General features: G+C 53.1%; 1 protein-coding gene across 2 annotated transcripts; it reads left to right on the top strand.

Moving 5' to 3' along the window:
* The first annotated feature begins 5,507 nt into the window (after positions 1–5,507).
* On the top strand, positions 5,508–12,803 carry LOC102568805 (probable E3 ubiquitin-protein ligase makorin-1). 2 transcript variants are annotated; one of them, XM_014598271.3, is made up of 8 exons: positions 5,508–5,645; positions 6,892–7,011; positions 7,597–7,913; positions 8,226–8,320; positions 8,444–8,652; positions 9,571–9,681; positions 9,848–9,992; positions 11,550–12,803. In XM_014598271.3, exons 1-8 carry the CDS (start codon positions 5,572–5,574, stop codon positions 11,703–11,705), a joined length of 1,227 nt encoding a protein of 408 aa, XP_014453757.1. In that variant the 5' UTR covers positions 5,508–5,571; the 3' UTR covers positions 11,706–12,803. The 2 variants fall into 2 exon arrangements, with proteins under 2 accessions (XP_014453757.1, XP_014453758.1); XM_014598272.3 differs by having other exon boundaries at positions 5,510–5,645; positions 7,597–7,907; positions 11,550–12,798.
* The last annotated feature ends 166 nt before the right edge of the window (positions 12,804–12,969 follow it).

Below are 12,969 nucleotides of genomic sequence, written 5' to 3'. Positions count from 1 at the left end.
CACTGATCATGCATAACCATACCACCAATAGTACACCAGCGTAGATCTCACACACCCTCCCCTCGCCAAGGTAGATGTGCCAGCAAAAACCCTGTTCTGGAACGTGATGTGCTGCCAGGAGAGGGCTTCTGTCCAGGATGCGTGCGCTCAGGAGGCTGGTATAGCTTTGTCAGCAGAACAGCTTCTGCCACGTTCCACATCTTTGTGACACCATGATGCTGGCAGCGGTGGTGGTGATGGTAGCCATGCTATGTGGACCAGGAATCGCTCATGTGGGTTGTTCCACTTACTTGAATGAGGCTGTTTGCATGTAGTGTGAGTAGGAGCAGGGATATTACTGTAGTCCTGGTTGTGGGTCGGTGCTCCCTTGTGCTAGGTGCGGCACAAGCACTGATCCACAGTGGTTATGAAAAACGATCAGACTCGATCGGTACTTTCTGCAGCGTGGGGTGGGGGGCAACTGCAGTCAGCAGCCAGCACTGGCCAGCCATGCAGAGCTTGGTGCTAGGGGCATAGAGTACAGAGCGCACTGCAAGGAGCCAGGTACAAATGCCCCTCTGCTCCCACCCTGGCTGAGCTGGGGGGTAGGGGACAGATGGGCTGTGTTGGTGCAAGCTGCGGGCAGCCTGGTTCTCCCAGCCTGGCATACCTATGGGCTGGTGACGTTACATTCACTTTTTGGTTTTGATGGTTTAAGCCAGGGGTTTAGGTGTTAATGTTTAACCTATTTGCTAAGACACTGCCAGGATTCCCCTTCTGCCTCCTTTGAGTTCCCTGTGAGTCTGAAATGGCCTTGGAGGGTATCAGGAGTAAGTTCCTGCTTGCTTGATAGCTCAAGTGGCCTTGAAGAAAGCTTGTCTGAGCAAAGGGGAAAAAATCCTCTGAGTCTTCCTCTGCTCACTCCAGCCTGCCACTATCCTTTGATTGCCTTTTAAATTAAACTATTACTGTTCCATTCTCTGCTTTTCAGCCAACACATCCTTGGCCAACGCTCCTGGGTATTCTACTCATCTTGGTCCCAATTCCACTTCTTGATGCCAGTCAAGACTCGAGTCTGTTTGAACACAGTGGGTATTCTGAGATATAACTTTATTACTGCATCAGGGCTTCTCATCCAGAGGTTATGCTGAGCACTTAATTCTCCCACTGAGGTAGAGGCAAATGAGGGTGCACAGCAGCTGGCAGGACAGGGTCCTTCTAAGGAGACATGGTGGGGGGCCATGCCCATCTGCACATAACGGCATTGGCACTGCAATGAGCTGAGGAGAGGGGGGGGTGTCCTGAATGGTGTTGGAAAGTCTTATACATGCCTTCTCAGTCTACTAGGAGACTGCACCCTGTGTCTTTTGGAGCAAGAAGATGCTAGTTCTGGCCCAGGGCTCTTTCAAGTGTCTGCTGTGCAGTGCAGAGAGGTCTACATCCCTGATCCTGTCAGCAGCTGGTGCCTCCCCAGCGTTTGCTTTGTGCTCTGGCACTGTGGTCCAGGTAGTGGAGTTGCACCATCAGGACTTTGTGGAGGCCAAGCTGCGCAGTACCAACTTGGACTTTGGCTGGGCAACAGCCTGACTGAGAGCGCTTTCTACTATGCTCAGCTGGCATCCCCGACACTTCACCAGCAAGGCTCCATCCTTGATAAAAAGTCTGATGGATCAGCTATGGGAGCATGTGGAGCTACATCACAGGTTTTGTCTCTGCCTGGAGGCCCTATGTTGCTTAGGGCCCAGAGCACAGGCTGGGAGAAAAGCATAGGCTCCCTCTCACAGGCCCCATTCAACGGGAGTAGGATTGGACATTATGGAGGAAATCCCCTTCTCTGGGTTCATTTCTCCCTCCTTGAAATTCTGCTGCTGAGGTCAGTGGCAGCAGGAGCAGGTGAGTGTTTTGAAGCCTTAGAACTGAGCTTGTCATTATCATCATCATCATTATCGGCAATCCCTCACAGTTGAGGATGATTGTCTTCCACAATCGCCTCATCTGTGGGTCTGAAGACAGCTGATGAGGCTGATCTGGGATCGACAGACCCCGCTGCAGCTTCAGCACTGATTTCTGTGCAGGGTGGGTGGCGCTGGGTCCTTGATTTGGTACACGGCATGCTTTTCCAGCACTTTCTTCAGGATTGTGAAGTCTGGAAGCTGCTAGTTATGAACCGGCTTGAAGGTGGCAGGTACAAGAAGGTTGTCAAGCGCGTGGACGAGATGATCAGGAGTGCGATTTGGCAACGATAACCGCAACTTAGCAGCCCTCTTCGAATCCATTGAGCTTGTATTTCGTGACTTGTCACGGGAGCCGGGGAGGGCAGGAGCTACAGCACAGATCTTGCCCTTGCTTTTTTCTTTTTTGAATTTTGTTTCCAGTCCAAATCAGTTCCAAACGAGGTTCCAAGTTTTGACTGAGCAGAGCTTAATTGTTCATGCCTGTGCAGCACTACCACCAGCAAGTGTCCTTCCTTCCAGACGTCAGACACTACTGCCAAATCCATGGCAGGTGTCCTACGTGCAGATCTCACTTGACCATAGCCAGCAAGGCTGAAGAAGCAAGCTTGAGGGAGAACTCAAAAGCAATAAATTGTGGAGCCAAGATTGTTATCACCCTAAACTGTGTAGCAAGCAAGATCCTTGCATTTGGAAGCATTCGTAGGTTTGTAGGAAGATGCTCCCAGGGGTCAGCCTGCCTGCAGGGCATGAGACAGGCCTTCACCCTATAATTACACCAAGTCATTCAAGGCAGAGAAGGTCATACCATCTCCCCTGGGGCCCAGACACACACCTCCAGACAGCAAGCAGAGTCCTGGGCTGAGGAGAGGGTGGCACAAAGGGCATGGGGTGAGCACACAGCTCCCCAGTCTTGGCTTTTATCCAAGTGTTAAGCTGTGGAGGAAGGTGAGTGGGACCCCATACAAGCCCTGTCTGTTTGCAGCCCGAAACAATGGGTTGTGAACTACCCCATTCATCTCAGTGATTGTCGTTCAAATGCTATGAATGGTAATGGTGCTACTTACACAAAAGAAAAGGAAGCATAGTGGAGGCTCTAAAGGCAGCACAATTAGCTCCTTGGGGGAGTGAAATGTGTAGCTCGCACAAGCTTTGGAAACCGAAATGAGGGGTTGGGTTCATCTGTGCCTTGGACCTGATGCACCCATTCAGGCTTGCTGGGGGATGTGATGGGGGTCAGGTACCATGTCATGCTCTGCTTCTTGCCTTAACTGTGCTGCTGTCCGTGTACAGCAATAGCCTAGCACTGCTGCTACCAGGACGGAGCAGTTTATCCCTGCATTAAATACAGCCAGTCTGGCTTGAAACATGTTTGGGGAGGGAAAACTTCTCCAGGCCGTTACCTGCTACAGTGGACAGAGTACCTGAGGCCCCGAGAGCAGCTGGAGCAGGATGGGAAACAGTACAGAGTGTGAATGGAGGGTTGAACCCCTTGGGCCAGCAGAGCCCCATGGACACCTTATCACCAAACTCTGAACGCAGAAGCGGAGCAGTTGGCTGAGGCCTCCAGCAAGCTCCCAAATGACTCAAAGTGGGGAGCCAGCATTCTTTGCTGTTTCCACAGTCTTATTTCCTGGCATGCAGAGCATGGGGGAAGGAGCAAGCAGCAGGGCAGTGACTGTCCCAGGGATCCCCTTGGTGCAGTCTCTGCAGGGGTGTGCGGGTCACAGCAGAGACAACGCTGCTGCTGGGGGTGCGGGGATCCAGGAATATAAAGTGTGGTGTGTGGGGGGTATTTTGTGTATACAGGGGAAGATGGGAGACAAGCCTCTAGGTTTCCAGTGCCTTCATCTGGTCTGGGGAACCAGCAGCACCAGCCCAAGCTAAGGACACAGTAGTTTGCTCCTGGTGAAGACTCACCAACAGAAGCCAGTGGCTCCACTGACACCCACCCCAGATGTGACCAGACCTTGTCACCGCACTCAGCCGAGTCCGGAGTCCTGCAGGTGCCTACCCCCATAACCTGGGCTGTCCTCACCCACTGCACCAACTGCAGGAGGACAGCGATGCCCTAACACCAGGGGGATTACGCTATTGGCACAACTACCAGCCCATGCCTGATCCTGTCTTTGTCCTCAAGCTGGCTTTTGTCTATGAAAGCTCCTGCTTCTCTGAACCAGTCAGTCTGTAAGGTGCCACCCTGCCCTGCCCTCTGTCCCCAAAGGAAACCTATACAATACCTTCAGAAAGCCTGCCAACAGAGAGCCATGCTTTTACCCGGCATCAAAACCAATGGTTTCATGGCCCCATTGTAGCTTATCTCTTGCCTTGTCCTCTTTGCTTCACAGGTGGTAACTGCCTACTTGCTTTCAAGCGGTCAGATTCATCCTCACCATTAGGATAAAACTAACGCCTTGGTCCTAACTTGGGCTTAGCTCAGACTGCGCTTGACCTCATACAGGGCGATTGAGGAGGGAGAAGGTCACTTCTCAGTTGTATCCCAGCTGTACCAGTTGAAAGCCTGGCTGCATTAGGCCAAAGACAGGGTGGGTGTGCATAGGATAGACTAACCAAGTAAGCAGCCATTTCCTTCATCAGATGCTGAGAAGGGAGTGCAGGAAGCAGGGCCTCTAAATAGGCTGCAGTGATTAGAATACAAAGGGCAGGGGAGGGAGAGGAAAAGAGAAGAGGGGCACTGATGGGGGAGGTAAGGGGGGTACAGGAGAAAAACAAAGCACTTAACCCATTGTTGCATTAGGCAGCGAAGACTTGCCCGGGCACAAACAACTCACTCGTCCCTGCCCTGCCCCAGGTTTTAGGGCTGCATTAGTGGCAGCTCATGGGGCCCTTGCACTAGGTGCTGCACATGTGGTCAGGGGCTTTCCCAAGCCCAGCAGTACAATGGACTAGCCGAATTATGGCAGACCAGTTTTTTTGCAGCCAGTAGAAGGTGAGGGAGTGGTGTGGCCGGCATCCTGGCCAGGTGCCAGCTCCAGAGCTGGGGCAAGCAGGGGTCTGATCCCGATCCTGAACTCACAGCCCTGGAGCTCAGCAAGATGCCCATCTCAGGCTCTGTCAGGCACCCCTGGCTATGAGGGGTTGCTGCCCCCACATGCTCACCACCTACATAAACAGGTGGGCAAAAGGAGGAAGAGTTAGCTTCAATAAGAGAGAGGGAAACTGAGGCAGCAAAAGATTAAAAGACTTGTCTAGGGTGGCTGTAGCATAGTTAGGGGCTGCACCCAGCTCTCCTATTGCTCAACCACAAGACCACCCTGCTCTTTGCAGACACCGGCTGTCTGCAGTGCCTGGGAGAGGGGCACCCCCCTGCCCTGGATGCTGCTGTCTACACTGCTTTCCATCTCCATGAGCAGGAACACAGCTGGCCCTCTCCCAGCCCAGCACTGAAGGGGTTACAGCTCTGGGTGTAACACCCCCAGCCCCATACACCTCCTGCTGAGGATCACATCAGGGGGAGGGAGGAGGTGGGGACCCCTCCTTGCATCTGATAAGCCAGGGCTGAGCTAGGTGCTCCCTTTTGCAGAGGCCCAGCCCTGGGGGAGGGCTGGTGTGAAACCCCTCCCCTGCCATAAATACCTCTGGAGGGGCCAGCTGGCCCGTAGAGCTGGCAACCTACAAGATGGAGCCTGGGGCAGTGGTGGGTGCAGGAGGGGCTCAAGGCAGCAGGGGGTCTTGTGCAAGGGTGTTGTGCAGGTAAGGGGGCTCCTGGCTGCAGGCTGGCAGTGCCCTGAGGTTCTGCCCTGCTTGCTGGGGCTGGGTGGCTCTTGGAGGGGAGGGGGGGTTGCAGCTGGCCCTAAGCAGGCTCTGGAGTTAACCTTTTGTGCTGGCTCTAGAGGCCCTGCTGCTCCTGCCTGGCTGGGGCATGGGTCTGCCCAGACTTTCCAGGGCCAGGGGTTTGTATCGTGGATGCTAACTGCAGAAGCAGCAGAGCTTAAGGCACTGGTGTTTTCTCCCTGCTGGGTTTCCCCAGTGCCTGGCTCAGGACTTCCCTTTGGTTAAAGTTTCTTTGTGCTGTTTTTAGCACCAGCGGGTGGCTGCTGCATCCTGGAGTCTGTAATGTGGGTGTGAAAGCCCCAGGGGTGGTGGATGTCTGGAAGCTGGTCTGCAGGCGGGGGCTGCAAAGGGGCACAGCCATTTTGGGATGAGTGTTTTTCTCCTCCACTTTCCCCAGGGGGTGCCCGACTCTCCAGGCATCTTCCTTTGTCCACGCTGTCAGGCAATGGAGGATGGGGGTCCTCTCTGAGCTGAGATGGCCTGAGGGCTAGGGAGTGCTCCTGGTCTGTTCCCTTCCTTGCCCTGGGGCTTTGGCATCCCAGCCATCCAGGCTGCTTCAGGGTGCCCGGTGCAGTATCCATGGGGGAAAAACCACCCCCTGTCCTCCCCTGTGCTATGGTGGCTGTCGCTCCCTAGCTTGCTCCTGTGGCTGTACAGCCAAGGGCCAGTGAAACTTGGGGGCATCCGAGCCCCACGCCTCCAGGCTTGTGCCTGCACGTAGGATGCCTGCCAGAAGATCTGGAAGTGTCTGAACCCTCAGGCTGAAAAGTGTGGGTTGGAGGGTACATGCCTGTTATAGGGCCACTTATGGTTTATGAATGAGCTGATCTGGCTAACTGGAAACAAACTAGCACTGGATAGGATACAAAAGCTTGGGCAGAGAGAAACCTCTTGCCATGAGCAGCCTGGCTTGCACTGGGTGAACCTTGCTGGCTATATGGGGGTCACATTTGTAACACGGGGTCACATTTCTGCAGCCTCCAGCAGGTCTGCCCTGTCCAAATGAACATTGCTTGCAAAGGTGTGGGAAGCAGGGGGCTCGCTGTAGTTTGGGACCAGAGTGGCTTTGCAAGTGCCGCTTGGATGGGGCCGTGCGGTGGCAGCCCCGGGGCTGCTCAGCTGCGCTGGTCCGTCATGTGAGTGCATATAATTGCTTTTCCCACAGGAACTTTGCCCGCGGAGCCTGCAGATGGGGTCAGAACTGCCGTTTCTTGCACGACAGGAAGTCGGCCCAGATCTGTAGGTATTTCCAGAACGGGTTCTGTGGCTACGGAGACCGCTGCAGGTGAGGATGTGGCCTACGATAGTCCAAACCCATGCTAGAGGCCGGAGTCACGGGCTCCTCTGAGCACTTTTGCTCCTGTTCCCAGCCTGTGTGGAAGTGGGGGGGAGCAAGAGTCTCCAGAGACTTGTTTAACGAGTCTCAATTCTCCTTTGGCAGCACCAGTGGAGGCTGGGGGGGGGTGCAGGGATTTTGCTATGGGCACCCCCTTGCCCAGGGTTTGGATAAAGATGGGGTCCAGGTAGGCACAGCCTGGGAGAGTGTAACTGGTGTGGCAGCTCTCGCAACACCAGCGTCTTTCCCCTGCATACCAGGAGATGATGATTTTTTTTTTTAATTTATTTATTTTTTTTCAGCTGTTGAAAGTCCTACGCTGAGATAGGGCGTAGATGTCTTCCATCAAACTTAGTAATGGGGGTGTGATCTGATAGACTTGTAGAAACATCCTCCCCAGTGGATAGAGCAGGAGCTGTTCCATGCAGGTCCCACTGTCCATGCTCCTTGGAGCAATGCTGCCCCGAATTGGGTGCTACTGTGTGCTTCCCCTGCACCTCCCTATGCGGCTTCTTCCCTCTGACTTTCTTCCAGCTACCAGCACATCCAAGAAAACCCAGGGCCTGCTTGGAGCCTGTGTGGGTCTGAGCCTCCCTTGCTGAGCCGCCGGGGCTCGGAGCCGGCCAGCGTGCCAGAGGCGATAGCTAGGAGCTGGGGAGGAGGAGCCAGGCGTGGCTCTGCGCCGGCGGTCCCTAGCGTCGCACAGCTGCAGCTGAACTTCATGTATCTGAGCACTGAGTTTGAAGAGGAAGAGTATGACAAGGAAAATGTCCCTGACACCCAGCACCCCTCAGACTGGGCCCTCGGCAGCGAGTTTGTCCCACGGCAGGCCCAGCAGGACTCGGGTGAGGGTGTGTGGGACCACAGATGGGTGGGCTTTGCAAACAGTCTGAGCAGGCAGTGCTGTCCAATGCACCCTACAATGCTGTCCAATGTAGTTGAGATGAGACTGGATGCCAGCTTGCCAGCTGTAAGTGGCTTTTGCTTGGGCAGCTCTCTCCTGGGGAGACACTGGGATGCAGCCCTGGAGGCTAAGATGGCTGCAAGTCTGTACAGCAGGCTTCCACTTGCAGTCTGACTCCTCAAATCCCTTCTTCCCCTTATGGGTGAACAGGACTCTTCCAGTCGCTGAGTCTTGTACTAATAGTTCTGTTCCTGGGCAGGTTCAAGAAGAGGAGAGACCGGACCTGAGAGAGCTGCTCTGGAGCCAGAAGTCATGTCCAGCAAGACCATCCTACCATCTGCTCACAGCATGGAGGTGTATGGGGCATGATGCCCCCTCCGGGGGGGGGTGGTGGTTGGTATTTCTGCTCTCCCCAGTGGGGAATGCAAATAGCAGGCTACACGCACTGCAACAGCTGCCTGCTGTGGTTCTCTTCAGGCTGCCGGGGAGCTGGGAGCTAGTGCTGCTGCTGGGGTGGAGATGAAGAGCAAGGACGTGGTGTGTGGCATCTGCATGGACAAGGTTTATGAGAAGGCCTTGCCTCAGGAGCGCCTGTTTGGGATCCTCCCCAACTGCAGCCATGCCTACTGCGTTGGCTGCATCAGCAAGTGGCGGAAGAGCCGGGACTTTCAGAACGCCGTGATAAAGTAAGTGCCTGCGGCAGTCACCGAGGTGGGTGGATGGGTCCATTGGCAAGGCAAGCTGTGGTTAGCATTGCTGCTCTGCACTCAGCATCCTATCTCTGTTTTTTTTGTTTGTTTGTTTGTTTTTTCTTTCTTCCCTGTTACTAATATGTCCCCCAAATTCCCTTTGTCCTTCTTTCTATTGCGTGTATAGAGTCCTCTCTTGCTACCTCTCCTCCTTTGCTAACAGGAGGTGTTTAGCTAGCTGATGGGCATTTCTGCTGCTTGCCCCTACACTGCTTGCTCTTCTGTACTCCTCGTATGGCTTTGCCTTATGATTCCTTCTTGACTCCATCTTCCAGGTTTCTGCAGAGCCCCTGCTGCAACCAGCAGTGGTCTTTTTTTTTTATTTTTTTATTTTTTTTTATGCTCCTTATTTATTTCTGTTGCATTAGGAAGATAAATGAGATAGAGGTGGTAGGGTCAATCTTTCTGAGTCCTGTTCTCAGTATTGCTATACCATTGTTCCCTGAACAAATGGGTCACCTGTCTAGGACTTGAAGCATCTAGCACATCTCGAGTAGTGGGCTAATTTTTCCCCCCTTTTTAAAGAGCCACAATCTGATTGGTAAAGCTTGGAGGTGGATGGCTTTTTTCCTATCACAGCAGCCCCTTGAGCAGGGGTTGCTGGTTCTCCCCTCCTCTCTACCCTTCTTTTTTTTTCCCCTTTCCTTAGACTGAGCGGCTGATGGCTTCGTTGCCTAGCAAACACCCACTCCAGCAACAACTTCTACTGGCTGTTGTTGTATAGTGGAGTTTAGTGCTCTGGGCACTTGTGAAATGGGGGGTGGCACTGCCTGCCTGAGGACCGGCCTGGCATTAGGTCCTGGTCCCTAGGGGCAGTGCCCTCCATGCTGATGGAATCCCCTGCTCTCCCCGCAGGGCCTGCCCCGAGTGTCGAGTCATGTCCAGTTACTTCATCCCCCACAAATACTGGGTCTCTGACACGAACGAGAAAGAGAAGTTGATAGAAACCTTCAAGGCACGGACTGGGTAAGTGGGTGACACCTGTGCATGCTCAGGTAGGGTGGGAGGGACCTGCAGAGATGCCTGCTGCCCCAAGGGTGCAGGCCCTGACTCTGCTGGCTCATAGGTGGGTCTTCTACCAGCACTTGGAAAAGTTTTTCAATCTGAGTTCACGAGAATTTAACTCTCCTAGAAAAATCAGATGCAAGTTCTTTGTCCGAGGTCGTGGCCACTGTCCCTTCAAATCGGAGTGCATCTACCTGCATGAGCTGCCTCGAGGCCAGTGCCCTGCCACGAGACCCCCTCGGCACAGGCCGCAACGCAGAGGAAGCCCCGTGGTAAGTCTGGCTGGCTCAAGACTCTCCTGAGCCACGAGGGGCAGATGTCTGCTGGGGCTGGGGAGGGAGGCTGGATGCAACCGACCTGGCTGCTGCTCTGCAGGCGAAGAATAAAAAATTGTGCTGCTCAAAACCTTGCCAGAGCTGGGATTTGGTGAAAGATCATGGCAAGTGTCCCGGTTAGCTTTTCTTCTTTTATCCACCTACCCCAAGGGCCTCTAGTGACCCCATGAGCTCACTGAAACTGCGTAGCAGAGGGGAGGAGGATGGGACACAAACCAGCAGCAGGCTGCTTTGGATCCACTGTTTCCAGCTCTTTCCTCCAGTCCACACCCATCTCGTACACATGGCTTACTCTATTTCAGTGGTTCTCAACCTTGTTGTACCAGGACCCATTTTGTAAGCATTGATGGCCAGTCCTGACCCACAGCCCATTGCAGGCTGGAACTCTTGACAATTTGCAAGGGAAAAGCCACGGTTTCCCATATTTTTCTCTTTTGAAGGTGAATCTGTTCTGTTGATCCATTTTTCAAGTTGTTCATGACCCTTTCATATATCTTGTGACCCACTCCTGGGTCATGACCCATGGGGTGAGAAACACCGCTCTAGCAAACCTTCTCACATTGATTCACTTAAACTCTTGGTTTTACTGGGAGTCTGCAAACCGGATTTGACATGGGGGGGGGGGGGGGGTCAGTCACTGGGATTTATACTTTTGTGAAAATACTCCCTTCCAAAAGGTGGAATTTCTTTTACCGTCTTGGAATGCTATTCATCTCCCTCCTGTCTTCCATTCTCCTTATTGTTACAGTCTCTGATGAGGCTGACTTCTCAGCTTAAGAGAAATATTACAGTGTGGCTATGCTGAGAGTTGCATTCATCACTAAAGCTAATGTGCACAAGCTAAAGCTTGACTGAGCTATGTGTTGTTTATGCCAAGGCCAGCCTGTGTGATGCTTCCCACCAGGCCTTTCTTGTTAAACCTAAATGGCAAACTTTGCCATTTTGCTTAGTCTGGTAGCTTCAGCTTGATTTTTAAACTCTCTGCTGCTGTAGCCTTTTAACTGCAGGATGAAATCTGTAAGTATTTAAATGGTTCGAGGCCTGTGCACTGCAGTTACTTGGGTGGCTTGAGGTCTACTGCTTGGCTGCATTCCTATAGTTTTTTCCCCAGACACTTAAAGGCTGAGGCTGGTAACTCAGCTGCAGGATTGGGGCCTGGAAGCAGAAAGACTGTAATGTACAAATCCAGGTGTAACTGTCAGTCTGCCTTGGCGAGCACTTGCCTTGCAAGTCCCTGGCATGGTGGCAGCCTCTGTGCTGGGAGAGCTGAGGTTGGCATGGAGCTCCTCTGTCTTGTTCCTAGCATGCGGTCTGGGTTCACCTTGACTGCCTATTGCACCGTGGTTTCCAAGGCAGTGCAGTTCCTGAGGGCCGGTCTCTGGAAGATGACGGCCTCTATCAGACTCCTTCCTGGGGTTATAGCTCCATTTTGAACTCCTTTGCAGGTTTGTAGCTTTCCTGGGTGTGGTGAGCTTGTCATGTCCTCTGTTGCAGGTGTTCAATCCCTCTCCTTCAGAGAGCTCTGACGAAGAGGGAGATGACTTCTTTCTTGTCCAGTGGGAGCTCACCTGTGCCCTGTTGCAAGAAGGTTTTGGGTACTTGGACAATTGCCGTGAGATTTTCTACTGTGATTCCAGTGACTCTGAGTAAACCAGTGACCTGGGGATCTATGACTGGGCCTGGATGGATGGATGGCTTTGTTGCCACCAGCAACTTGTGAAACTACTTTGGGGTTGGGGTGGGGAAGAGGAAGAGATGATGACCTTCTTTTAAGCTGCTCAGCTGTCTTTCTGCCTGGCAGGGCCTTTAGTATCTCATTTGGAGCTGTTCTGTAGATGGGAGACTGTAATGCAAGATCCTGCTTTAGACAAGGAAGCTAGCTTCCACAGGGAGAGGGATCTCTCTCGCCTTTTTTTCTGGCCTGCCTAGTGTGAGACATCAGCCCCATTACCGCTTCATGTCACACTTCCTTCCCTCCCTTCCCTCTGCCCCTTCTCTTATGAATTTCATGTCTCTACCTTCCCCTGGAGCAAGCAGCCGGGAGGCCTCTTGCCAGGGTTTGTAGTGTCCTGCAGTCCAGCATTGCACCCTTGCAAGGCTGAGCGGTCTGTACTTTTGTGCTGCTGATGCTGGTCTCTGGGAGGAGCTGGCTGAGCAACACTACCCACATTGGGCAGTTCCTGCATCTTTGCTGCAGCGGTGCAATGCTGTTGGCTGCCTGTATTTAGACTTAAGAGGGGCAGCAGTCCAGCATTAGTGTGTGTGCAGGGGGTATGGGGTAGGAGAGTGTTTGGCGGTTTTTACTGATGCAGAGATCCGTCTTGGCAGCTGTGTAACCTGAGCAGCGAGCCCTATGAACTGGAAGGGCCACTGCCTATTCCCTGAGCTGCCTGTGCCTGTACAGGGCAACTTTTTTTTTTAACTCTTGCAACTTACAGATTTTGCTGAACAATAAAATGAGCTTTAAAAAAAATCTGCCAGTCCTGTTTCCCCCTAAACCCATGGCTTTGGTGGCTGAATTGCTTGTTCATGTGCCACGGTGGGTCCTAAGACAGCAGCCTTCACTGCTGGCATCTGGTACTGGCCCCAGCACTTCCTTCCCTCCACTAGAAACCAATTACCGAAGCCCCTGCCTGTGGGCTGGCCTTATATAAGGCTTGGAGTGGAGGCAGCTTGTTGGAGCAGGAATGCTTCCTTTGTCATCTGCTGCCTTCTGTCTCACCCTCACTTCCCAATAGCGTAATCTCTGTCTTGCATGTCTCCACATGCTGCTACTGTGGCTATGCAGCGAGGACAGGATAGCTCGGGGGGGGGTTTCCCCTGTGCTCCTCAGGGATAACACATGAAGACTTGGTGCTATTTTAATGCCAAGTTACTTCCACTCCTTCAGAGGAGCCTGCTGAGATGAGGGAAG

The sequence above is a fragment of the Alligator mississippiensis genome, chromosome 14 (genome assembly GCF_030867095.1).
Source record: "Alligator mississippiensis isolate rAllMis1 chromosome 14, rAllMis1, whole genome shotgun sequence".
NCBI classification, from domain to species: Eukaryota; Metazoa; Chordata; order Crocodylia; family Alligatoridae; genus Alligator; species Alligator mississippiensis.
The sequence above is the reverse complement of the archived record's forward strand: the minus strand, read 5'-3'. Positions and strand labels throughout refer to the sequence as shown.

What these genes read in the sequence shown, in the direction of transcription:
- LOC102568805 (XM_014598271.3), top strand. Translation starts at nt 5,572, where the DNA reads ATGGAGCCTGGGGCAGTGGTGGGTGCAGGAGGGGCTCAAGGCAGCAGG. An exon ending in CATCTGCTCACAGCATGGAG is followed by an intron (nt 8,321 to 8,443) that starts GTGTATGGGGCA and finishes GGTTCTCTTCAG; the next exon opens with GCTGCCGGGGAGCTGGGAGC. An exon ending in AACGCAGAGGAAGCCCCGTG is followed by an intron (nt 9,993 to 11,549) that starts GTAAGTCTGGCT and finishes CCTCTGTTGCAG; the next exon opens with GTGTTCAATCCCTCTCCTTC.